At 35.6% G+C, this 27,701-nt stretch overlaps 1 protein-coding gene and 1 long non-coding RNA gene across 5 annotated transcripts; one reads left to right on the top strand and one right to left on the bottom strand.

The window, feature by feature from the left end:
• On the bottom strand, positions 1–2,011 carry LOC135605875 (uncharacterized). Its single transcript, XR_010484586.1, has 2 exons — positions 1,874–2,011; positions 1–302 (listed from the first exon to the last, which is right to left on the bottom strand). It is a non-coding gene; the product is annotated as an uncharacterized LOC135605875 (long non-coding RNA).
• Positions 171–27,569, top strand: LOC103976263 (uncharacterized). 4 transcript variants are annotated; one of them, XM_065096445.1, is made up of 19 exons: positions 171–311; positions 1,695–3,290; positions 4,772–5,104; positions 5,211–5,483; positions 5,620–6,594; positions 7,635–9,101; positions 10,324–11,823; positions 12,658–12,987; positions 13,145–13,222; positions 13,306–13,539; positions 13,621–14,595; positions 15,408–16,367; positions 17,453–18,898; positions 19,697–20,035; positions 20,715–21,731; positions 23,656–23,799; positions 23,890–24,822; positions 24,970–25,464; positions 25,567–27,569. In XM_065096445.1, exons 1-19 carry the CDS (start codon positions 270–272, stop codon positions 27,340–27,342), a joined length of 14,913 nt encoding a protein of 4,970 aa, XP_064952517.1. In that variant the 5' UTR covers positions 171–269; the 3' UTR covers positions 27,343–27,569. The 4 variants fall into 4 exon arrangements, with proteins under 4 accessions (XP_064952517.1, XP_064952516.1, XP_064952515.1 ...); XM_065096444.1 differs by having other exon boundaries at positions 7,602–9,101; positions 23,656–23,778; XM_065096443.1 differs by having other exon boundaries at positions 7,602–9,101.
• The last annotated feature ends 132 nt before the right edge of the window (positions 27,570–27,701 follow it).

The following is a 27,701-nucleotide window of genomic DNA, read 5'->3' as shown; positions in this document are numbered from 1 at the left end:
TAGTTTTCATCTCATTGCTAATAAACTTTTGAAACATGGTAGTTTGCATTATAAAAGGCAACAATTGCTTCTGCATGAACAGGAACTAAGTAGAGGTTTTATACTGATGAACTGCAGCAGCATTATTAGATGTCACTGTTGCATTTGGAACCACAGCCAACAGAAGTTGAAGAGTCTGGAGGAGTATAAAAGCCTCTTACTTTTTGAGCCCCATCCATACTTTTCCCAAGAAGAAGCTCCCCTAGCCAAATTCCTCCTGAGCTGATGCAATGGCAGCTGAAGCTGGAGTGGAGGAAGCCATCCTAGAAGAGGTAAGGAAAAGAAATCTTCAGTTTCAGCCCTACATCCCATGTGCATGACACTAAGCTCAAAACTTTAGAAAAGAAAATGAAAAGAATTATAAATGATGGAAACTTATAGTTCTACTTCAGATTTTCAGCACTACAGTAGACCAAAAATTAGTTCTTGATTCTAATATTTCATGGAACTTTCATAGTGAAAAGTGATTTTTAATTACACATGGAGTCCAGATATCTATCGGTTGTGCCTGATCGAAGTCAGATCTTGGCGCCACAAAAGAATACAGGAAATAGAAGAACCAGAATCTGAACTATATGCAGTCAACTTATAGGTTTAGTATAACACTAAATTTACTGCTGATTGAATTGTCAATATCCATATTTGCGAGTTAAAACTGAAAATGGAAAAACTATTTCTCTGAATTTCCGTAGTTCAAAATTTTGCCAAGAAATGTTCATTTTGCATGTGTTGTTGATTTTTAAACCTTCATTCAATTTTCCACTATAAAAATGCAAAAAAGAAATCAAAGACTAATTTTACTTATTGGTAACGAGTAATCAGATCATTTGTTGCAGTTATATTAGGATCACACAATACGGTTGAATATATCTGCTCTTGGGGCATAACACCACAACCAAGTCATAATTCTCTTATGTTTTGCATGTGCTTTTGCAAATAATTTATGCTGATAATACAATATCATTAATAGAATAAACAGTGGCGAAGTTGGGCACATGAAAACAAATGTTTGATGTGATGGAACTAGAAATCTACAAAGTTGGATCGAAAGAGGAAGCAGTCAGTTCAAAATTTCTTTCCTTTTCTATTTCTACTTTCTTAAGTAGCAGGGATGGAGCTACAGAAAGGCATCACACTATTCAGATGAAAAGAAAAATAGTTCTACAATTCAAACTTCAAAGTTTGTTGGTCCAGTAGTAGCATTCTTCTACCATGAATGCCTGCCAGTGGATCATCAACAGAGAAATTAATTACATAAGACAAAATAGAATTGCGTCATATGGATAATATGCAATGTCAAACCCATCTGTGTGACTCCTCTCTTAAGCTCCAAATTGCTTAATTATTTCACCCAGTGTGAGTGGTTTGCATATATCAATGCACTTGCACCTCTTTGTACAAGAATAGACAAGTATGTCAATCTTACTAACAGTCATGTAAGAAAAAAACCATTAGAAAATGATAAATCATCAGTTTAAGTTTTAATTCTTATGTTATAGTTTATCCAAATATCAAATAATGAAAACAAAGATGCCACTGTATATCAGTGATGTCTACATATAACTTGTTATTTTACCTAATTCGTAGTAACAACTGGAGCAACCTGGTTTCATAGTAACAACTGGAACTGCAACATTTCCATCCTTTTTTTTCAGAAGTTGCAACATCAATCAGGAGATTTAGGATATGTACAAAATCCAAGCTCATTCATAGAAAAGGAAGTAATCGATTCGAAGGAACATCAAAATCCAATTTCAGTTGTTTTTGATTACTCTCAAACAATTGGGCCAAGCCAAACTTATGGAGCTGAAGCAGCAACAGGTGAAGGCATTACCATCGATGAGAAGGCTAAAAATGAGAACTTGCACTCCATTGCTATTGGAATACTGGATAAATCTGAGGGTGAAGTTTTTGTTGAAGCACCTTCCAGAGATCAGATTCCTTTCAGTAATGATGCAGATGTTGATTTACATGGTAATAACTCTGTTGAAGGGAAAAAGGAGGATTTAGAGAGTGCAATCTTAGTGAAGAAAGAGAGAGAAAATGAAGTGCAAGAGAGAAAAGAAGAAAGTGCTACTGAAAACAATCTTTCTTTGAGTGAGAAAATGCATGAAATTGAAAAAATGGAAAGTCCTAAGGCTGAACAAGTTCAAAATCATGGAACCTTGGAAGATCAAATTGAAAATAGAGAACAGGAAAGTGCAGTTGCAATGACAAGCCCTGAAAAGATTGACACAAGGGAAATAACAGAAAATGAAGTAGCTAGAAAGGAAGGTAAAATTGAAGATTCACTGGACAAGAAGTTGGAAGAATCCTGTAAAGTTCCAGAGTCAGAAAATGTGAGACAAGATGTACCTAGACCAGTGTCTGTAAATGAGCTTCATTCATCAACTGCTGATGACAAAACTGTTCAAGATCAAGAAATCACACACACAAGCAATGAAAAGGAAACTGTGATTCAGAAGGAGGACGAAAATGATGCAAGGAACTTTAATGCTTCTCCTTATTCACATTTAAGAAATCAGATAGAATCAATAACTGAAGAAAGAAAAGCTGAAGAACTTCAAGAGACATCTGAAGTTGTGCAAAATAAGGATCAGTTGCAGGAAAGAGGAATTTCCCAGGAAGAAATGGAGCCACACCGTGTAAATTCTGACATGCAATTGTCACAGGCCCAAAATGAAGAAGTAGATGAGCAAGATGAGGCAAAAATTACACAGACGAATCAGAATGAGAGCCATGATATGGAAGTATCATTGGGGTTGTTAGGTCAAAAGTTTATACATGAAATGAAAGAGAAAATCAGAGACATGGAGATGATCGCTTCTGGAGGTGAAACCAACGAGGCAGAAGCAATAATGACAGATGAGGCAGACGCCAGAATGAATGTGGATGAGGAACAAAAGCGAATGGAGGAACATAATGAATTTAATGAAATGAAGCAAGAGAAGCAAACCTTTGAAGATAATATGCAGATTGATACCTGTCATGGCACTTTAACCAAGCATAGTCCAGATAATGTCCTGGAGGATGATAAGTGCCAAGAAAAATTTGAAATTTCCAACAATGAGATCCCCGAGAAAATAATCATGTCTAAAATAGGTGTTTCCATTGAAGAAGCAGCTGGTGAACCACCAGAGAAAACACAAGTACCACAGGAAGAGGGTGAAGAAGTTGTAACAGCTGAGGAAACAATAGCCAGAATAATCACTGAAGATCCGAGCAGCATACCACATTGTGAAGATGAAAAGGTGAAAATATCATTATGCAATACATAATTCTCATCATTCATATTAAACATATGAAAGCAAATCATGAAATACACACGAAATACAAGCAAGAAAAAAAATAGAAAGGCAATAAATAAGAGAAAGATCCCCATTATAATGCTACTGCTAGTGTTTCTGTTGTATCATAACTTCTAGTTTATGTCAAAAGACTCAAAACTGACCCATGTGATTCAGAAAGAAACATATATCTAGTAACTAGCCTGTCCAGGGTTTATATACAGAAGAATGATATGAGAAAAATGGACACCGATCAACAATTTTGGTCACCTATTAAGATATATCACATATACAAATACATAATGATGAACGCACATCATTTACACAAATATCAGCATTATATAATGAGCTTGATTTGACAAATAGTAGCAATCTTTTATGAAAGAGTAGTATATGAACATCAGTAGAACCTCGAGTTCCCTACCTGGTCAACCTGTCAACATCTTATGATGGATCATGAATTTAGACACTCATGAGTTATGGGATAGTGTGTCCTGGTAATTTTGTTCTGTTCTCGTTCTTTTAGTCCAAACAGATGTGGATTAGGGATATCCACTTTCAGGCAGATATCATCACTGCACTATAGTTGGACAGAAAGTGTTCCACCATGGTTTCTGTCTGTTTTAAGCTCCAACATCACTGGAGTCACTTGTGTAATTGTTGCTTGTTTTCTAGATAAATTTATTTCTTCCTATCAGAAGAAAAAGAAATCTCTTATAGCCAGTTTTATACTGCTTATCTTTCATATGCTGATGGCCTTAGAGATGACATATTGTTGAATAACTACTAATAATACACAAAGATCACAACAACCTTAATTTATTTCTGTTGTTATAAGAGAAAACTGACATTGTGTCAATAATTCCAAAGTGGCCTTGGCTGAATCTTATGGTCATTGGTCATAATTTTCGAAATCTCAGATGACCTTAATAATGGCAGTATAGGAAATGACTAATGAAAAAATGATCATTAGCAACAATGATAAACTTTATATCAATAAGATAGTTGAACAACACAAATATGTTAAAGTGGCAAAGAATCATAATTTTCAATATTTCCATCTGACATACAAACCTACTAAACTATAGACACATAAGACAGGTTTATAACTGTAAAAAAGCAACATTTCAGAAGTTACACTTGGTTTCAGACTTAGTATTTGAGTAGAAAGAGTCCGAAAAAATAATCAGTAAACAGAAACCAGAAGGAAACGATGAAATGATGATCAGTATTTGAGTAGTATTTGATTTAGAACTCAGAAGGAAATGATGATCTCGTATATTATTATTACTATTATTATTATTACTACTACTACTACTACTACTATTTTGGTTCAATCTGATTCTTTATATCATAAACAGAAACGATGAGCAATGTCATTTATCTTTCAATGTTACACTTTAATCAGAGATTCTTGTAATTATCTGTTATCTCACTTTTAGCAGGTCCCTGAAATGGTCAATGCATATTACAACACTGAAACTTCACAGGAGGATAACCTGAAAAAGGATGCAAAAGATACTCCCACTAATGACACCCCAAACTTGCATAAGGTATATGATCCAGCAGTCAGAAAACTTGAAGAAACTCCAAGCTGTGTGGCTGAAGAACTAATTCAGCAAACAACTACCACCAAAGACAACGTAGATATACAGCTGTACAAGGAAAGTACGGAGCCTGAGAACCTTGCAGTCATCTCAAACTCAATGAACAAAGACCAAAATGGTAAATCTGAAGAGCTTAGGTTAGACAACTCAAGAAAAGATGATAAACCTCAGGTAAAAGTTAGCGCTTTTCAAATCCATTGTTTTCTAACTCTGCAGTTTGGTTAATAGTTAATACAAAGCTCAAGCATTTGACATTAATGAAACTGCAACTTTGAAGGACGAGGGAGGTATAGAGAAGACCGCAGGTGACATTCCTGTAACAGTTTGCAAGAAGCAGGAAGACTCCCATTCTGTTGCTGAAGAACAGAATAACCAAACTAAAGACTTTGACGACAACAAAAAAGATGATGTCAACCGGGAAAAGATGGAGTCTGAGAACCTTGAGATTGCACCAGATTTGGTACATGAGGAAAAGATGCAACAATCAGTGAATGAATTAGAAGCGGAAGGGACTCACAACTTCACAAATGATGTTAACCACAATGACATGGTTGGTTCTCATCTACTTCCAAACATTTATGATCTCCATAACAGAATTAATTTAGAAAATCATTCCCTTAACAATATAATTCGGATTCTTTAAACTTACATAATAGTCCTAACTATTAATTTGACCTTTTTGTCAGGCTTCACAAATCCATGTTGTGTTCCATGACAATGAAACTGCAAAAGCAAAGAATGATAGTATCTTAGACAATAAAATGGATGAAAATTTCAACAAGTATGAATTGGTCATGGACGACCTTATCGAGAAGAATGAACAGCCATTAAATTCAGACAGAAAAACTGATACTTTACAAGTATCCAGGGAAATACTTGAAGAAACTCTACATATTATAAATGAGAAGCATGAGGATGATAAACATGAAGTGCGCAGAAACATGGATCTGATAGACCAAGATCCTATATCTGAGACTGTTGAAGAGATATGCAGAATGACTTCAGGAGAACAAATTCATGAGGCAATTGCTGATAAAAATATTATGAATTTTGCCAACTCACAGGGCATAGTATACATGAACAAGGAAGTTGGCTCTTCATCCTTCACACAAAGTCCTCTGGAAGAAAATACTTTGGGAGCAGCCATTCTAGAAGAATCTGATAAGAATATTTATGATGAAACATCAGTTGAGGTAGCTCTGGAAGATACACATGAAACAAAAGAAGCTAACAAGAGGATAGAAGGTTTTGTTTCCACAGATGAATTGGCATATAAGGTAAGAGGAGTTACCTTTGGTGAGGAGCAAAAGGAAGGTGAAGAGCTAAATAAAATAGATGAACTGAAAGGAGGAGAGGAAACTATTAAAGAAATTAGTAGTGCAATCTCTCCACCAAATACTATGGATGAATATTTAGATCATGTCCACCAGAATGACAAGAGTGAAAAAGAGCATGAGAATACCGAGGCTGAGGTCCTTGAGACAACCATCCTTGCAGAAATAAATTCTTCCACCAGAGAACTTGTTGAGGAAAAGGATCTCCCCAACCAGCAAGAGGAAAGCTTTGAAGAAAAGGCTAAAATATGGACACCCCAAGAAGAAGCACTAGTTGGAAGCAATATTGCAAAAGCAAGTGACAGTAGAGAGAATGAAGATGCAAAGGTATCAAAACATTGCACTTATTAGCCTTATATTCATATTTTGTTGTCTACTTTTGACTTTCCTTGTCATCCCTCTAAGATGAATACAGCTCTTTGAGCAACATGTCATTTCCTTTCATTCTAGTAGAATTTTAGAGGGTCTCATACTCAACTTTGAGTTAAACTTACCAACTAGTGAAATTGACTAGACTAAAAATTCAGTACTAGCTGACAACTAATTGAGTTGATCGGCAAACTTGATTAAACCTTTCATGAACTGGATCACCCTCTAGAGTCAACACCATAATGATGATCAACAGAATCAGAAATCAATGAGAGAATAAATCTGTAACTCTATCAGCTTTTATTTGTTAATTTTTCAATTCTCAATCCTCCAAAAAATATGACAAAGGTGTTAACAACAAGAGGACTCACGAGATTCTTAGTATCATTTGGAGAGAAGAGTTTTATCTCTTTTTTGTGGACCAAAAGGTGGACTAAATCTTCCACCAGTTTGCACTAAAAAAAAAATAAAAATAAGCTCATTTAAGATGACAAACTGAACTTATATCTCTCTCAATACATAGATATTTTTTCTGGCAGTCTCAAGTCTCTACCTCTTTGCCCTGCATGTCCAACATTTTGCCCAGCACATTGCAACCATATACAAATTACATGATAAGATATAATTTGATATTGGTATAGTCTTAGGCTTACTACTACCTTGTTATACATAAATTTAGCTCAAAAGTATTTACTTGATAGGCTTTGTTCCTTACAGTTCAGGTCATACTACTTAGCAACTCTTATAATCTAAAAACTCTAAACTACTGTTCTAGCTGCTTGAATAAGCATAAAATCCAGCTTATTCCAGTGCTATCAAGTGTTAAATAGCACCAAATCTTTATTGAAGAAGTCAAATTTTATGAACTTCACCTTTCTCTGTTAACAGAAAGATTGGCCATTAATGAGTATATTAAAATATGACTCCCACTGGACATTTTAGTAAAGTTATTTTCTTTTAAGCAGATATCTGATATCATCCATGTAAACATCAACAAGGAACCCACAAGAGACAATGACAAAGACATGAACAATAGCATTAGTGATGTACCTGACACAGACGACTTGGTTGGGCAATACATACAAGCTGTAAACAATAACCAAGAAATAGTCCTGGACTTCAAATGCAAGGAAAAGATTGAAGAAGCCAGTCACACAAAAGAGAGCACAGTAGCTGACAACAACATAGAAGAGGCATGCCAGAAACTTGAATCAATCTCAGAATTAGTAAACCAATCTAAGACTCCGGAGGGGACTAGTGAAGTGATGATGTCTCAGAACTCAAAAAATGATGCCAATCTTAGTGCTGACATAATTGATGCAAGTGAAATCACAGAAAACAAAGAATTTGCTAAAATGGAACAACCACAAGTCAGCCAAGGCAATGTTGACATATTGGCAAATACGGAGGCTTCAATTATCCAGGACCAGATGATTAGCAAATATGATGAAGGAATTTGCAGTATGCAACATAAAGAGGATAGCCTACAATCAGAAGATGGCATTCAAAACACTAACATGGATAAAGGTGAGGATGAGAAAGACACCATTGAAGTTTCACATGAAGAAGAGAACTTGGGAGGAGACTGCCACATTGCAGGATCCGTAAATACAAGAGATAACATACCTAGAGCAGTGTCTGTAGATGAATCTCATCCAACACCAACTGCAGAAGACAAAACCTTTCAGGATCAAGAAATCACAGACACAGAAGGCAAAAAGAAAAATGTGATTTGGACAGAGGATGAAAGTGAAGATAGCAACTTTGATGCTTTTTATGCACAGTTACCAAGGCAGGAAGACTCAGGAGTTGAAGAAGAAAATCATGAAAACCTTGAATTGACATTTGAACTGGAGAAAAATAAGGATCAGGACCAGGAAACTTTAGATGTTCTGGATGAAATGGGCCTTCATAGTGTAGAGTCTGACATGCAAATATTCAATACTCAAAAAGAGGAAGTAAATGACCAGGATGAAGCTGATGACAATCATATGCAAATGAATCAGACTGAGTGCCATGATGTGGAGGTATCATCTGAGGTGATAGTTCACGAGGTTGTTTTGGAAGATAAAACAGATGAGGCAGAAGCAAGAATGAACCTGGATGAGGAGAACAAAAAATACAATCAAGATAATGAACTAATACAGGGGAAGGAGGCTTCTGAAGACAATATGCAGGTTAATGCCTGTGATGGCGCTCCAATAAATCAAACTCTAAATGACACCCTGGAGATAGACAAATGCAAAGAAAATATTGAAATTTCCTCCATCGAGATCACAGAGAAAACAATCGAGTATGAAATATATGCTTCTATTGAAGAAGATGCTGCTGCTGCTGAAAAGGAACATTCAGTTAAATCAAAACTACCTCAAGAAGAGAGTGAAGCAGTTCTAACAACTGAGAAAGCAGTAGCCAGAATAAGCATTGAAGATCCAAGCAGCATACCAGATAATGAAGACGAAAAGGTGAAGAAAAATCATTAAACACAATTCTTATCATGCATATTATATAGAAGCAAGCAATTTATGAAATACACACAGTAAATAAAAGAAAAGAAATTGTTAAAAAAAATTCAATAAATTGCAGAAAATCCTCATTATCATGCAACTATTAACTCTAGTTTTTCAATCCTTATCCATGTAGTTCAGACAGAAATATTTGTGGCTTCTTGTGAGTAGTCTAGCCAGGGCTTGTTTACAGATTAATGTGAGAGAAATGGGCTTACAGTATGGCAAATCTTATCTGATTTTTACTTTTTTTGGTCAATGGGACCATCGTCTGGACCGGATAATCAATTTTGGGCAGATACCTTCTTTGCATTGTACTTGGATTGAAAATGTTCTCTAGAATTTGTCTGTTTTGAGATTCCACGTCCTAGAGTTATATTGTAGGCATTGATTTATATTGTAGAGTGATGCAAACATGATAATATGGCCAATAATGATGAAGATCCTATCTGTTTGTCTGATATACAAACTAATAAGCCATTGGTACCTAGGACAAATAGAGGTTCATAACTTGAAAAGAGATCTTAGAAGCTTTACTCAGACTTAATATCAGCATTTGAAGATAAAAAATCACAATACAATCAGTAAAATAGAAGGCTCCAGGATTTAAGAACTCAATGGAATGATGATCTCAGCATATGGTTTTCCTGATCAACCTAATTATTTCTATTATATACCCAAGAAAATGATCATAAACATAATAAATAACAAGTCCATGAATCTTCCAAAATTACATATTAATCAGAGCTTACTATGATTATCTGATATATCTTTTTTTTTGGAAGCAGAACCCTGAAATGCTCGATGCTTATAACACTGAAACTGCAAAAGAGGTTCACCTGAAAAAGAGTCTTTGGCTTAGTACTACCTTGTTATACATAAATTTAGCTCAAAATGCTTTACTTGATAGGCTTTATTCCTTACAGTTCAGGACATACTATTTAGCAACTCTTATAATCTAAAAACTCTAAGTCTGAACTACTGTTCTAACTGCTTGAATAAGCATAAAATCCAGCTTATTCCAGTGCTATCAAGTGTTAGATAGCACCGAATCTTTATTGAATAAGTCAAATATTATGAACTTCACCTTTCTCTGTTAACACAAAAATTGGCCATTAATGAGTATATTAAAATATGATTCCAACTGGACATTTTACTAAAGTTATTTTCTTTTAAGCAGGTATCTGATGTCATCCATATAAACATCGACAAGGAACCCACAAGAGACACTGACAAAGACAAGAACAATAGCATTAGTGATGAACCTGACACAGACGACTTGGTTGGGCAACACATACAAGCTGTAAATAATAACCAAGAAATAGTCCTGGACTTCGAATGCAAAGAACAGATTGAAGAAGCAAGTCACACAAAAGAGAGCACAGTAGCTGACAACAACATAGAAGAGGCATGCCAGAAACTTGAATCAATCTCAGAATTAGTACACCAATCTAAGACTCCGGAGGGGACTAGTGAAGTGATGATGTCTCAGAACTCAAAAAATGATGCCAATCTTAGTGCTGACATAATTGATGCAAGTGAAATCACAGAAACCAAAGATTTTGCTAAAATGGAACAACCACAAGTCAGCCAAGGCAATGTTGACATATTGACAAATACGGAGGCTTCAATTATCCAGGACCAGATGATTAGCAAATATGATGAAGGAATTTGCAGTATGCAACAAAAAGAGGATAGCCTACCATCAGAAGATGGCATTCAAAACACTAACATGGATAAAGGTGAGGATGAGAAAGACACCATTGAAGTTTCACATGAAGAAGAGAACTTGGGAGGAGACTGCCACATTGCAGGATCCGTAAATACAAGAGATAACAGACCTAGAGCAGTGTCTGTAGATGAATCTCATCCAACACCAACTGCAGAAGACAAAACCTTTCAGGATCAAGAAATCACAGACACAGAAGACAAAAAGAAAAATGTGATTTGGACAGAGGATGAAAGTGAAGATAGCAACTTTGATGCTTTTTATGCACAGTTACCAAGGCAGGAAGACTCAGGAGTTGAAGAAGAAAATCATGAAAACCTTGAAGTGACATTTGAACTGGAGAAAAATAAGGATCAGGGCCAGGAAACTTTAGATGTTCTGGATGAAATGGGCCTTCATAGTGTAGAGTCTGACATGCAAATATTCAATACTCAAAACGAGGAAGTATATGACCAAGATGAAGCTGATGACAATCATATGCAAATGAATCAGACTGAGTGCCATGATGTGGAGGTATCATCTGAGGTGATAGTTCACGAGGTTGTTTTGGAAGATAAAACAGATGAGGCAGAAGCAAGAACGAACCTGGATGAGGAGAACCAAAAATACAATCAAGATAATGAACTAATACAGGGGAAGGAAGCTTCTGAAGACAATATACAGGTTAATGCCTGTGATGGCGCTCCAATAAATCAAACTCTAAATGACACCGTGGAGATAGACAAATGCAAAGAAAATATTGAAATTTCCTCCATTGAGATCACAGAGAAAACAATCGAGTATGAAATATATGCTTCTATTGAAGAAGATGCTGTTGCTGCTGAAAAGGAACATTCAGTTAAATCAAAACTACCTCAAGAAGAGAGTGAAGCAGTTCTAACAACTGAGAAAGCAGTAGCCAGAATAAGCATTGAAGATCCAAGCAGCATACCAGATAATGAAGACGAAAAGGTGAAGAAAAATCATTAAACACAATTCTTATCATGCATATTATATAGAAGCAAGCAATTTATGAAATACACACAGTAAATAAAAGAAAATAAATTGTTAGAAAACAATTCAATAAATTGCAGAAAATCATCGTTATCATGCAACTATTAACTCTAGTTTTTCAATCCTTATCCATTGAGTTCAGACAGAAATATCTGTGGCTTCTTGTGAGTAGTCTAGCCAGGGTTTGTTTACAGATTAATGTGAGAGAAATGAGCTCACAGTATGGCAAATCTTTTATCTGATTTTTACGTTTTTTGGTCAATGGGACCATGGTCTGGACTGGATAATCAATTTTGGGCAGATACCTTCTTTGCATTGTACTTGGACCGAAAATATTCTCCAGAATTTTTGTCTGTTTTGAGATTCCACATCCTAGAGTTATATTGTAGGCATTGATTTATATTGTAGAGTGATACTAACATGATAATATGGCCAATAATGATGAAGCTCCAGTCTGTTTGTCTGATATACAAACTAATAAGCCACTGGAACCTAGGACAAATAGAGGTTCATAACTTGAAAAGAGATCTTAGAAGCTTTACTCAGACTTAATATCAGCATTTGAAGATAAAAAATCAAAATACAATAAGTAAAATAGAAGGCTCCAGGATTTAGAACTCAATGGAATGAAGATCTCAGCATATGGTTTTCCTGATCAACCTAATTATTTCTATTATATACCAAGAATATGATCATAAACATAATAAAATAACAATTCCATGAATCTTCCAAAATTACATATTAATCAGAGCTGACTATGACTATCTGATATATCTTTTTTTTCTGAAGCAGAACCCTGAAATACTCAATGCTTATGACACTGAAACTGCAAAAGAGGTTCACTTGAAAAAGAGTCTAGAGGATAATCCCACTAACAATGTCCCAATTCTGGAGAAAGTATATGATCCAGTGGTCAGAGAACCTGAAGGAACTCCATGTTGTGTGGCTGAAGAACTAGCTTATCAATCAACCACTACCAAGGACAATATGGACATACAAATGTACCAGGACACTACGATGGCTGAGAAGATTGCTATCATCTCAAATTCAATGAGTGAAAATCAGAATGGTAAATCAGAAGAGACTAGTTTTGACAATTCAAGTAAAGATGATAAACCTCAGGTAAAGTTGAGCTGTTTGTCAATTCTATGGTTTTTAAACTCTAGAATTTGGTTAGTTTGAAAAGCTTAAGCATCCGATTACTTTAAGCTAACATGTAAATTTCGAGTTCCATCCCAGTTTGATAATGAGAAATGTTATTGCAATTGCAACTATGAAGGATGAAGAAGGTTTGGAGAAGAACATTGGTGAAGTTCCTGAAACCTGGATCACAAATGATGAAATCCTCAACAATATGGTTGATTTCTTTTCGACTGGCACAAATTCCTTAAACTTGCATCCTAAGTCCTAACTCCTTGTTGGTTTGACTTCTTTTATCAGGCTTCTGAAATCCACGTTGTGAACAATGATCAAGAAACTGCAACTGCAATTCAAGAAGACTCCATCAGTTATGTTGCTAATGAACAGATTAACCAAACTACAGACACTGATGACAATAAAAAAGATGAAGCCTACAAGGAAAGGGTGGAATATGAAAAGATTGAGCTTACAACGGACATGGCACATGAGAACCAGATGCAACAATTAGAGACTGATGATAACCTCAACAATATGGTTGATTTCTTTTTCACTGGCAAAGATTCCTTAAACTTGATCCAAGTCCTAACTCTTTATTAATTTGACCTCTTTTATCAGGAGGCTTCTGAAATCCATGATGCGAACAATGACCAAGAAACTGCAACAGCAAAGAATGACAATATCCTAGAAGATAAAATGAATGAAAATTACAGTAAGCATGAATTGATAATGGACTGCTTTATTGAGAAGAATGAACAAGCCTTAATCTCAGGCAACAATGCGGATACTTCACCAGTGCCCAGAAAAATGATTGAAGAAACTTTACAGATTACAAATGAGATGCATGAAGATAATAAAGATGAACTCTGCAAAGTCATGGAGCCAGTTGAACAAGATCCTATATCTGAGAATGGTGAAGAGATTTGCAGAACGTTTTTGGGAGAACATAATCATGAGGCAATTGCAGATACAGAAAATCTGAATTTTGTTGACTTGAAAGACACTGTAAACTTGAACGAAATAGTTGGTTCATCCTCTGCACAAGATCCTCTGGAAGAAAATTCTTGGAGAGCATCCAGACAAGAAGAATCCGAGGAAAACATTTATGAAAAAGGAATTCTTGATGGAGATCTGAAGGATGCACATGAAACAACAGAAGCTACCATAAGAGTTGAAAACATTATTTCTACAAATGAACAGAAAAATAAGGTAACAGTAGGAATTATCTCCAATGAGGAGCAAAAGGCAGGTGAAGAATTCAATAAAAAAAATGAATTGAAACAAGGAGAAGAAATTATTAAAGAAGATATGGTTAGTGTAATATCTCTACCAAATTTTACTGAGAAATCCTTAGATAATCCCCTTGAGGATGACAAGAGTAACAAAGAGCATGAAAATATCAAGGTTGATGTCCTTGAGGCGACCATTCTTGCTAAAGTAAATGTGTTCGCTGGAGAACTTGTTGAAGGAAAGGATCTTTCTGAAGGGCAAGGAGAAAACTTTCAAAAAAAGGCTGAAATACCCCAAGAGGAAGCACCAGCTGGAACTAGTATTGCAGAAGCAAGTCGTGATACCAACAATGAAGTTGCAAAGGTATCAAAATGCCATTACAAATAACCTAAAATTTATCTTTTGTAGTTTGTTTCTTTCCTACCATTCCTTTTAAGATGAATACAGTTCCTTATGCAAGCTTGTCATTTCCCTCTTCATTTAGTTGGATTTTGGAGGGTCCCTTGCTCAATGTATTAGCTAAACTTACCTACAGCCATCTTATTTATCCCTCCATTGCCTAACTTGATCAGACTAAGAAATCAGAACCGAGGACAAAGTTTAAGTTTACAGTTTGTCATATGACTTCATCAATCCTATCCATAAACACCTCTCAATTTTGCTTTGCCCTTTACAGGAAGTACCATAATGTTGATTAAGAACCATAAACAACAGAATGAAACTGTAATTCAAAAGCTTTTCTTTGTTAATCTTTTAATTTTGCATCCTTCATTGATATTTATGCAGCCCCTATATATAAGCAGCATTCTTAGCAGACTTGGATCAGAAAATACAAGAAAGACTATCAACAAGAGAACCCCATATTCTTGCAGGATTATGTCTGCCACCGGTTTCCATTTAAAGGAAAAATAGAAACAAGCCCATCAAAGATGACCAATTGACTTTTTATCTCTCAATCTATAGATATCTATCTGGTAGCCACTAGGCCCTCTATCTCTTTGCTCTGAATTTCTTACAATTGTGCAGTACATCGCAATCATTGACAAAAATACATTTCTTACTAAGAAGTAATTTGGCATCAGTATAGTCATTGACTGCTTGGCTTAGAAATCTTATTCAAACTGACATGATGAATACTTGAAAGTACTATCTCATAATTTGACCTCTTCTATCAGGAGGCTTCTGAAATCAATGATGTGAACAATGACCAAGAAACTGCAACAGCAAAGAATGACAGTATCCTAGAAGATCAAATGGATGAAAATTCCAGTAAGCATGAATTTATTGAGAAGAATGAACAAGCCTTAATCTCAGGCAACAATGTGGATACTTCACCAGTGCCCAGCAAAATGATTGAAGAAACTTTACAGATTACAAATGAGATGCATGAAGATAATAAAGATGAACTTTGCAAATTCGTGGAGCCAGTTGAACAAGATCCTATATCTGAGAATGGTGAAGAGATTTGCAGAACATTTTTGGGAGAACATAATCATGAGGCAATTGCAGATACAGAAAATCTGAATTTTGTTGACTTGAAAGACACTGTAAACGTAAGCGAAATAGTTGGTACATCCTCTGCACAAGATCTGCTGGAAGAAAATTCTTGGAGAGCATCCAGACAAGAAGAATCTGAGGAAAACATTTATGATAAAGGAATTCCTGATGTAGATCTGAATGATGCACATGAAACAACAGAAGACAACAAACGAGTCGAAGACATTATTTCTACAAACGAACAGAAAAATATGGCAACAGTAGGAATTAGCTCCAATGAGGAGCAAAAGGTGGGTGAAGAATTCAATAAAGAAAATGAATTGAAACAAGGAGAAGAAATTATTAAAGAAGATATGGTTAGTGAAATATCACTATCAAATTTTACTGAGAAATCCTTAGATAATCCCCTTGAGGATGACAAGAGTAACAAAGAGCATGAAAATATCAAGGCTGATGTCCTTGAGGCGACCATTCTTGCCGAAGTAAATGCTTTTGCTGGAGAACTTGTTGAAGGAAAGGATCTTTCTGAAGAGCAAGGAGAAAAATTACAAAAAAAGACTGAAATACCCCAAGAGGAAGCACCAGCTGGAACTAGTATTGCAGAAGCAAGTAGTGATACCAAGAATGAAGATGCAAAGGTACCAAGATGCCATTATAAATAACCTTAAATTTATCTTTTAAAGTTTGTTTCTTTCCTACCATTCCTTTTAAGATGAATACAGTTCCTTATGCAAGCTTGTCATTTCCTTCTTCTTTTAGTTGGATTTTGGAGGGTCCCTTACTCAATATATGAGCTAAACTTACCTACAGCCATCTTATGCATCCCTCCATTGCCTAACTTGATCAGACTAAGAAATCAGAAACGAGGACAAAGTTCAAGTTTGCAGTCTGACATATGACTTCATCAATCATATCCATAAACAACTCTCAATTTTGCTTTGCTCTTTACGGGAAGTACCACAATAATGATTAAGAACCAGAAAATAAACAACAGAATGAAACTGTAATTCAAAAGCTTTTCTTTGTTAATTTTTCGATTTTGCATCCTTCTTTGATATTTATGCAGCCCCTATATGTAAGCAGCATTCTTAGCAGACTTGGATCAGAAAATACAAGAAAGACATTATCAACAAGAGAACCCCATATTCTTGCAGGATTGTCTGCCACCGGTTTCCATTTAAAGGAAAAATAGAAATAAGCTCATCAAAGATAACCAATTGACTTTTTATCTCAATCTATAGATATCTATCTGGTAGCCACTAGGCCCTCTACTGCTTTGCCCTGAATTTCTTACAATTGCATAGCACATTGCAATCATTGACAAAATACATTTCTTACTAAGAAGTAATTTTGCACCAGTATAGTCGTTGACTGCTTGGCTTAGAAATCTTATTCAAACTGACATGATGAATACTTGAAAGTACTATCTCATGATACATAGATTGATTTTAAAATGATTTACTCTTTGGACTTTGTTCCTTACAGTTCAGATCATACTATTTAGCAACTCTTATAGTCTAAACTATTGATCTAGTTACTTGGACAAGCATTAAATCCAGCATATTCTAGTGCCATCAAGTGTTACATAGCACTGAATTTTTATTAAAAAAGTCAAATATTATTAACTTCAAGCTTTCTCTCTGTTAAAGATTGGCCACTAATAAGTATATTAAACATATGACTTCCACTGGATTTTTTAGTAAAGATATTATCTTTCAAGCAGATATCTGATGCCGTTCATGTAAACGACCACAAGGAACCCACAAGAGAAAATGATGAAGATATGAACAATAGCATTAGTGATGTACCTGACACAGATCAGTTGGTTGGGCAATACATACAAGGTGCAAACAATAACCAAGAAATAGTCCTGGACTCTGAATGCAAAGACAGCACAGTAGAAGAGTCATGCCAGAAACTTGAATCAATCTCAGAAGTAGTACACCAATCTATAACTCACAAGGGGACTAGCGAATTAATAATGTCTGAGAACTCAGAAAATCATGCTAATCTTAGCCCTGAAATAGTTGATGCAAGTGAAATCATAGAAAACAAAGAATCTAGAATAGAACAACCACAAGTCAGCCAGGGAAATATCGACATCTTGGCAGACACAGAGGCTCCAATCATTCAGAAGGACCAGGTGATGACCAAATATGAAGAAGGAACTTGCAGTATGCCACATGAAGAGAATAGTCTTCCAACAGAAGGTGACATTCAAGACAGTAACCTGGATAAAGGTGAGGATGAGAAAGATACAATTGAAGTTTTACACGAAAAAGAGAACTTGGAAGGAGACTGCCAGGTCGCAGAATCAGTTAATACAAGAGACAACATACCTAGAGCAGTGTCTGTAGATGAGTCTCATCCAGTACCAACTGCTGAAGACAAAACTTTTCAGGATCAAGAAATCACACACACAGAAAATAAAAAGGAAAATGCGATTCAGAAAGTGGAGAAAAGTGATGTTAGCAACTCTGATGCTTCTTATTATTTGCAGTTACCAAAACAGGAAGATTCAACAACGGAAGAAAGAAATTCTGAAAAACTTCAGGAGATATTTGAACTGGTGCCGAAAACAGATCAGTTCCAGGAAAAAGTTGCTCTGAATGAAATGGAGCTTCATACTGTTAAGTCTGATGTGCAAATATTCCACACACAGAATGAGGAAGTAAATGACCAAGATAAGGCTGATGACAAATATACACAAAAGAATCAGAATCAGAATGAAGAAACAGAAAATAACAGAAGCAAGATAATGATTGCTTTGGAAGATGAAACAGATGAGGCAGGAGCAAGGATGAATTTGGATGAAGAGAAAAAGAAACATGATGAAGACAATGAACTGAAACAGGAGAAGCAAGCTTCTGAGGAAAATATGCAGATGAAGACCTGTGATGAAACTCCAACTGATCAAACCCTAGATGACGTCCAAGAGAAAGAAGTGTGCAAAGCAAACGTAGAAGTTTCCTCCATTGAGATCCCAGATAAAATACTCAAGTATGAAATAGGTACATCCATTTTAGAAGTTGCTGCTGCTGCTGAAAAGGAACATTCAGAGAAATCAGAGCTACGTCAAGTAGATGAAGCAGTTCTAACATCTGAGAGAGAAGTAACCAGGACAAACACTGAAGATCCAAGCAGCATACCAGATTTTGAAGATGAAAAGGTGAACAATGAATCATTTTGCAATATATAATTCTTCTCATGCATATTTAACAAAAGCAAATAATTCATGAAATATGAAAAGGAAAAGAAAGAAAGAAAGAAAGAGAAATATGAACAAAATTCAATTCATAGAAGGATAACCCCATCATCATGCAACCACTAACTCTATTATTTTCTATTTAACTTTTTATTCAATCATAATCCATTTTATTCAGACATAAACATATATGGGATCCTGTAATTAGCCTAGCCAGCTTGTTTACATCTGAATGATGAGAGAAATGGATGTCAATCGATAACATTTTGGTAATTATTAACATATATATAATCACATAATAGTGTCCCTGTTCTCTTGTACACAAACATGAATGATTAGTGTTTGAAAATGACTTCACATAGAACAGAAACCCCTGATGAGAAGTTGCAAATAATTTGAACTTTTAGCAGTAACATGAATGAAATGGGCAATAATCATGAAGATCCCACCTGTCCATCTGAAATACAAATCAGCATCAAAGATAACTATGTAAAAGAGAAATCTTAGAAGCTTCACTCAGTTTAGAAACCACAATTTGAAGATAAAGAGTCAAAACACACAGAAAAATAGAAGCCTCCAGGATAGAGAATTCAAAAAATAAAGATGATTTAATTAATTTATTTGTTTACTTTTCTCAACATCATTCTTTCTATTATATTCCAAGAACAAGATTGTAAACAGATAAATCGACAATTCCATGTATCTTCCAGAATTAATTCTTGGAACTTACTACGATTATCTGATGTCTCATTTTTTAAGTAGGTTCCTGAAATGGCAAGTATTTATCATGACAACGAAACTACAAAGGTGATGGACGGAGGTAACCTGGAACAGAATGTAGAAGCAGCTCCAACTAGTGATATCCCAGTTTTGCAGAGCATACATGATCAAGTGGCTAAAGAAACTGAAGAAACACTAAACTGTGTGGCTGAAGAACTAATTCATCAAACAACCACAACCCAGGACAATATAGACATTGACACATACAAGGGAAGTGCAGAGGCTGAGAAGCTTTTCATTTCAAACTCAGTGAAGGAAGAATGCAATTATAAATCAGAAGAGATTGACCTAGACAACTTAAGAAAAGATGACACGACTCAGGTTAGCTCATGTCAAATTCACGGTTTTGAACTTTACAAATTGTTTAGTATAAAGCAATAGAGCTTAAGCAGATTACTTTAAAATGATGATTGTCGTGCCATCATGCGTGTTAAATATATTGAATTTCTGTGCCAAAAGACCCGCACACACCACACCATAATAAGGCAGAGGTGTCAGCATATGGCAAGGCCAATTTTAGCATGTGTTGTCCTCTTTCATCATTAATTGATAATGTGATAAATGTCGAACTGCCATAATGACGGATGAGGAAAGTATACAAAAGAACATTGGTGATATTCCCGAAGAAGTTTGTGAAAAGCATGAAATCTCCAATATTTCTTTTTTCTGAAGAACAGTTTAACCAAACAGAACACTGCAAAGACTACAAGAAAGATTATGCCAACAAAACAAAATTGGAGTGTGATAAGCTTATATTTTTACCTGAATCAGTTCTTGAGAACCAGATTCAACAATCAGCTAGCAAATCAGCAGCGAGGAAGATTCGTGACTAAGCAAATGATGATAACCTCAACAACATGATCCGCTGTTCCTTATCTTCCTCTGGGCAATATTGATCTCCATAATAAGTTTAATTTAGAAAATTGTTCAGTTAGCAATGTGAAACTGATTCCTTAAACATGCATCCTAACCTACTAGTGATCTGACATTTTTTTATCAGGTCTATGAGATCCACGACAGAGAGAATGACCAAGAAACTGCAAAAGCAAAGGATGACAACATTCTAGAAAATAACATGGAGGATGATTCCAATAAGTACGAAATGGTCATGGACAGCTTTATCCAGAAGAATGAACAAGCTGCAAACTTGGACAAGAACATTGGTACTTCACTAATGCCCAAAAAGTTTATTGAAGAAACTGTGCAGATTAGAAATGAGATGCATGAGGATGGTAATGATTCAGTAAGTGAAAATATGGATCTAATTGAACAACATCTAGTGTCGAGGAGTGTGGAAGAGCTTTATAAAGCATTTTCAGGAGAACAGAATCATGAGGCGATTGCTGATACAGAAATTACAGATGTTGTTAACTCACTAGACAATGTGAACATGGATAGAATAGTTGGTTCTTTATGCTCCACACAAACCCCTTTGGAAAAAACAACTGGAAAAGCATCTAGTCCACAAGAATCTCTTGACGCAGATCTAGAGGATAAACATGAAAAAGTAGAAGCTAACAAAGGTATGGAATGTGTTGTTTCTAATGATGAACAGACAAACAAGTTGATGGTAGAAGGTACTTCTACTGAGGAGCAAAAGGAAGGTGAAGAGATCAATAAGAAAAATGAATTGAATCAACAGGAAGATTCTTTAATGATGGTAGAAGGTACCTCTATCGAGGAGCAAAAGGAAGGTGAAGAGCTCAATAAGAAAAATGAATTGAATCAACAGGAAGAAACTATTAAAGAAGATATGGATAGTGAGATCTTTCTAGAAAATACAACTGAGCAATTTCCACAAAATGTCATCAAGAATGACACGGCTGAGGTCCTTGACAGAACCATCTCGGCTGAAGTAAATGCTTCCACTAGAGAACTTACCGAACAAAAGGACCCTACAAAGGAGCAAGAGAAAAGCCTTCAGGAAAAGGCTGGAGTATGTACACCCCAGGAAGAAGCACAAGTTGGAATTGGCGTCGCACATTTGAGTGACAATCCTGATAAAAAAGATGAAAAGGTATCAAGAGCATTACTAAATAATATTGCTGAAATTCATTTTCATGGTTTGTGTTAAACTTAATCATCACTCTGAAATGAAATACAACTTCCAAAGAAAAGTTTGTCATTTCCTCTACTTTTGGTTTCATTGTGGAGGGTCTCACTCAATACATGAGTAAAACTCACCTACTGGTATTTTCTGCATTCTTCCATAGTGTAAAATTGCCTAGGCTAAGAATTTGATACCATGAAGCATTAATGTAAGTTGATAGTCAGTCATGAAATTTGTCAACCCTCTCATGCAGACTTCTTATATTTGACACCCCTACATAAGCAAAGCCATATTTATGGCTGGAAAACCAGGTAATCTGTAAGAGAATAAAACTATAATTCTATCAGTTTTTCGCGATAAACTCTCAATCTTTAATCTTGCCTTCATTTCTATTTATAAAGACCCTATCTACAAGTAGCATTCTTTTTTTGAGAAAAATCTATAATCAGCATTCTAAGTTTCTAACCAGTCAATTAAAAAAAAAGGAGAAAGGCATAACATACAAGACGTAACTCTTAGCAGATGAGAGTTCTCTCTCCCTACAACTTTTGACAAAAAAAGGTGGCATCCACTTATTTCCTTCTACATAAGAATATATAAAAAGAGGCTCATCAAAGTTGAGAAATTGACTATATATCTCTTTCAACATATTACTATCAATTTGGTGTCCTCTACCTGTTTACTCCTAGAATGTAATAAACTTGAACAAATTAGATTTTCATGGTAAGTCAATATCAGTATAGTCTTTGGCCGCTCTGCAAAAATTTTCTTAGACCTGACATAATGAAAATAGTACAACTTCATTGTATATAAGGGTGAGCCTTGGCATCACTGGCCATGTTGCTCTTAAAACTAGGTGACTAGGGTTTTAAGTTATAGAAACAACCCTTCTGCCTGAAAAGGTGAGATGGTTTACAACTTTACACTAACCCTTTTAGACCCGCATTGATGTGTCACTTGCACTGGGCTGCCTTGCTTTTCTTTTTTTTTTTCTTTTTCACTACCTCATGATAGATAGTCTTTGTCTCTTGTGGTTCAAGTTGAATTGTTCAGCAATTACAAATTACTGATAAGTTGAATTGTTCAGCAATTAAAAATTACTGTTCTAGACTAATGGTTACTTGTAAGCATAACATCCAGCTTGTGCAAAAGTATCATCGACTTTTACATAGCATTGAATCTTTATTAAAAAGGCCAAGTTGACCTTTACCTTGTTCCATATGCCCTTTCATTATTGCATAATTGTCAAAGGGGAACTAGTATTAACATAAGAGATTTTATCATCCAAACTGGTCCAAAGAGATAGTTGTTTTCTTTTAGCACAAAATGGTCACTAATTCTGTTGCAAAATCTGAAAATCATACTTCAGAAGGATGCAGATCATAGTGTGACCAATGACAACTGGGAGAGCATAAATGACATTTTAAGTGATAAACCTGCTAAGGGTACATTGACTGACTGATGAAGCAGAATCCAAAAGGCTACAAAGCCAGAGAAAACCAGAGATCAAAGAAGACATAGCAATGGGGAATGAGAATATAAAGCAGGAGGTTGCTTTGATAAGAACCTAGAAATCAGTTCATTCTCTTCCTTTTAAGTCATCCTTTGCCTCATCATTGTTTTCATGTTAACCTTGTTACACAGGCTTCCTTCAATTTAACTTCTGTACAGCAAAATTTGGAAGCTATAACTGAAACAGATCCTGCTAAAGTTGTGATAGCACAAGATGATGCAAGTCATGCTAAAAATGTATGTAGTGGTAGCATTAAAATTGGACCAACTTAGTGCAAAGGAAAAGAACGGAGCAGCCTTTTGAAATAATTATTCTAACATTTCCCTTTGTTATAGTATACCACTCATGTAACAGTTAATATTTCAATGTTCTGGGCAGGATTGCAGAATGACACAGAAAATGGAGTTTCAAGCTACAGAATCTGAATTAACCACTACAAGTCAGCATGTAGTAAGAAAAACTACAAAAGATCAGGAAGCAGTCAAAAACATTGATGAAAAGGTTGAATTGCAACATGCCAATGTAGGCATCAGTTTTGGAGTGTTCCTACTCTTTACATTTGTCTGTCACATCACATTATTAACATCTCAGGTGGTATATTTTTTAATGCAGTTTAAACACACTGAATCTTCAGCACATGGAAAGTTAGAGACAACAACTGAGACAGGACTTGTTGAAGTCGAGCCATCTTGTGATGAAAACATTTCTGATACAAGAGAAGATTCTTTATGTACAATGGAAGCTTCAGATATGAATACCATTCAGATAAACATCGCTGAAGTAACTTCCGAAGCTCATCAAAATGTTTCAAGAGAAGATAATGAAACAAAGGAAACAGCTTTGTTGGAGAATGAAAACAGAAAAGAGCAGGAAGTTGACAAGTGCTTGCCATCTAACAAAACAAAAAACGAGGAAGAGGAAAGAAATTATTTAAACCCTCCTGAGGTGAAAGTTTCTGGGAAAATCTACACAAATGAGTGCATTGAGGACAGAACACAAGAGAAGAAAATTAAAGAAAGTGGCTCACAGGTTGAAAGCATGAAGGATGTGGAAACTGAAAATGTCCTCAACATTTTTTATGCAATGGATGAGATTAACAAGGAAAATAAGTCAGTAATGGACGCAGAAAATAATGAGGACCAGGAAGATGAAACAAGATTAGAATCAGAGGAAGATGAAGACAAAGAGGAAGATAATATACAACCAGACATGAAAGTTTATGAAGCAGCCACTACCAGTGAGTATAACGAGGAAAATATCAAAGAAAAAACCACTGTAAAAAGTGTTTCAGAAAGTCAGAAGTTGGAGGATGTGGAAGCCAAAAACCCCATTTATATGGTTCCAGATGAGCTTGAAATAGCAGATAAAGATACATGTACTGATGAACAAAGACAAGGAGAACAACTAAATCGTGCAGACCTCGAAGAAAAATTTGAGAAAAATAAGGATAGGGCTCGTAAAGCAGTTGAGGAAGTGGGACCATTCAGTTCTAATGAGCAAATTCATGCTTGTGATGCAACAGATAATTTAAGTCCTCAAGAACAGGTAACATTTACCTTGTCTACAGTTTTATTAAACATTTTCTTATTCAAAAGACACAATGCTAAACAAATTTCTAGAAATCTAACACGCTTTTCTCATTTATAAACATGCAAGCATTAGAGCTCCTACTAACTAAGTTTCTTAAAGCAGATCACGAAAATAGTGGATTCAGATATGACAATAGAAGACAATCACAGAAAGATGGTTGATGACCCATGCATCACTGCTGAATTTCATGAAGAAATGAAAAATGTGGCAAAATTTCTTCCACAAATGGAAACACTGGATTTTAAATCCCTTAAGGAGACAGAAACTTCTGAAAATTTTGTCTCACAAGATGTGAGAGGATCAGGGCAAAATGAAATATCAGGTTTGAATTTTCAGGATTATCCAAGAAAAGTCATGAAGCTTCAACAACAATCAGACGAGGAGGTTGACGGATTGAAGATAGAATATCCAATTGTAGAAAATGAGAATATCATACCTGACGACAATAATGTTCCAGAACCTGAAGTTTCTGGTGTAAAAGATGCAGCTAGTGAACATGTTAAGGAAAACAACGATGAATCAAATGATATGGAGCCAAAGGATATGTTGGAGGCTAAGAGATCTGTTACTATACCACAACAGAGCCAGAAGAAAATGGTTAGATTTTGGCATACCGAAAAAGAACACACTACTCCTCTGTCTCTTTTTCTTTCTTTTCACATCCAGATTTTTAGAACTAATAAAGTTTTTTTCTTGCAGATCAACAAATCTGACAACATCTCATCAGATCAAGGTCCCATTATCATGGATCCATCAGAGAAGAGAGGAACCACAACATTAATAGATGAGGAAGAAAGGAATGGTTCATTTGTCATAATTGAGACAGATGGAGAAGTCATAAAATATGGAGACAAGGATCTTGATGAAGTTTCTGAGTTTTTGATCAGAGAATCCACTGAGGGGAATATTGAGACCCAAGCAATGCATGTAGAAGCTGCAAATGATGTTGGTATAAATGAGACAGGTGAAAAGTGTCATGATGAAACCTCCATCTCTCTGTTGCCATCTGAGGCCATTGTAACCAGAGACCAAGACGATAGGGTGAATCTAGAAGAAACTTTGAAGTCAGAATCTGATGTAAGCATTGCCGAAAAGGATGACCATTCAGTGGAATTCAGAGAGAATAAGGAACTTTTAGGAAACTTATCCACCACACAAGCAACAGAAACAAGCATATTAGAAGATGAAAAGGATAGATTGGAAGAAGCAGAAGGACCAAGTTGTGAAGTTGCAGGCTTGAATAGATCAAAAAGTGAGGAGTATGAACTAATTGACCATGATGATTTGCCTGTGTCACATTTGATGGAAGGAATCTTGCAAGGTAAACGTGCCAAGCTTGGTGGTGTGGAGGCTGAAGCTAAGGTAGAAGAGAACATCTCTGTTCAAAGCCATGACACCAGCATCCCAAAACAAGATAGCATTTTGGTCTCACGGTCAACTGAACATGTCAGAGAAGATACAAGCACAAAGGAAGACAAAGTTGGTAAAAAATTTGAAGACAGTTCAGGTCTAATGCTAGAATGCAGCCATGACAATGTTATTGGAAATAATACAAAAGAGTTGATTATAACGGAGGATGAAAGGCCAGAAAGAAATACTAATGATGATTCGCCAGCATCAAAAGTGGGCGGAAATGTATACGAGGACTTCTCAAAAGCAGATTCTTTGCATCATGATGAGAAGATTCAGACAAGCATTATTGGAAAGACCAGCGGAATCCCAATGCACGAGAACAAGGAGAACAAAATGGATATTTTTTCAAAAGAAGGTGGAATAGAAGACATGAGAATTTTTAAGGGAGTTGAAAAGATAGACCAAGATTCCAATGCACTGTTACATGAACAACTAGCTTTCACATCTGAACCAGATGAGGATGCAAAGATTTTGGATAATGGTGAACAAAGTCAACTGAATCTTCAAACTGATGAAATTGGGAAGTACGACTCTTTGATCATAGATAATACAATAGAAGGTACAAAGATTCAGTCCAAAGGTGTAAAAATTGAGTCAAGCAGAGAGGATCAAGATGCAATAAATGAACTTCGAATTCAAAATGTGAAAAGTGATCTAAATGAACAATACATGTCAATTGACTCACATGAGGTCCAGAAATTAGATACCTTTGTGAAATCTACTGATAAAGTTGTTCAGGAGGAAAAGTTCAAGGAGGAAATAAGCCCAAAAGTTCTCATGGATGAAAGGCAAACTAACAAGACAACAGACACCCAATTGGATGATGATAAAACTGATGAAGAAAATGATGAGAAGGAAGATGAAGATGACCATAAAATAATGGAGTCTAGCCATGATTCAGCAGTTCCTGTGGAAGCCCGAGATGCAGTGCTGAAGCCAGCACATAAGAAATCTCATAACATTTTATCAGGTGTTGGATCAAAGGTCAAACGGTCAATTGCAAAAGTTAAGAAAGTGATCACAGGGAAGTCTTCCCACTCAAAGACATTGCCACCACCATAAAACAAATGCATCAGCTGATGAACTTGGAGCATGTTTTGGGATGTAATGATGGATTTTCTTTAGACTGTATTATATGTTAGTATGGCAGATCTAGTGGCTTTATCTGTTTAATTATGTACTTTACTATTTAAATTCAACAAGTACTCTTAGTTAAAATAGTCTAAGTGTGGTACCACCTTCAAGATGTTGAGCATTCAGTATTTTAGTAAAATTTCCAGCTGAGTGCATAGTGTCTGCTTTATCTGTTTAATTATGTGCTTTACTATTTAAGTTCAACAAGCACTCTTAGTGTTAAGAGATAACAGAACCTTCAAGTTAAAGTAGTCTAAGTGTGGTATTTCCTTCAAGATGTTGAGCAT

Source organism: Musa acuminata, chromosome BXJ2-2, assembly GCF_036884655.1.
Source record: "Musa acuminata AAA Group cultivar baxijiao chromosome BXJ2-2, Cavendish_Baxijiao_AAA, whole genome shotgun sequence".
Taxonomy (NCBI): domain Eukaryota; kingdom Viridiplantae; phylum Streptophyta; class Magnoliopsida; order Zingiberales; family Musaceae; genus Musa; species Musa acuminata.
The sequence above is the reverse complement of the archived record's forward strand: the minus strand, read 5'-3'. Positions and strand labels throughout refer to the sequence as shown.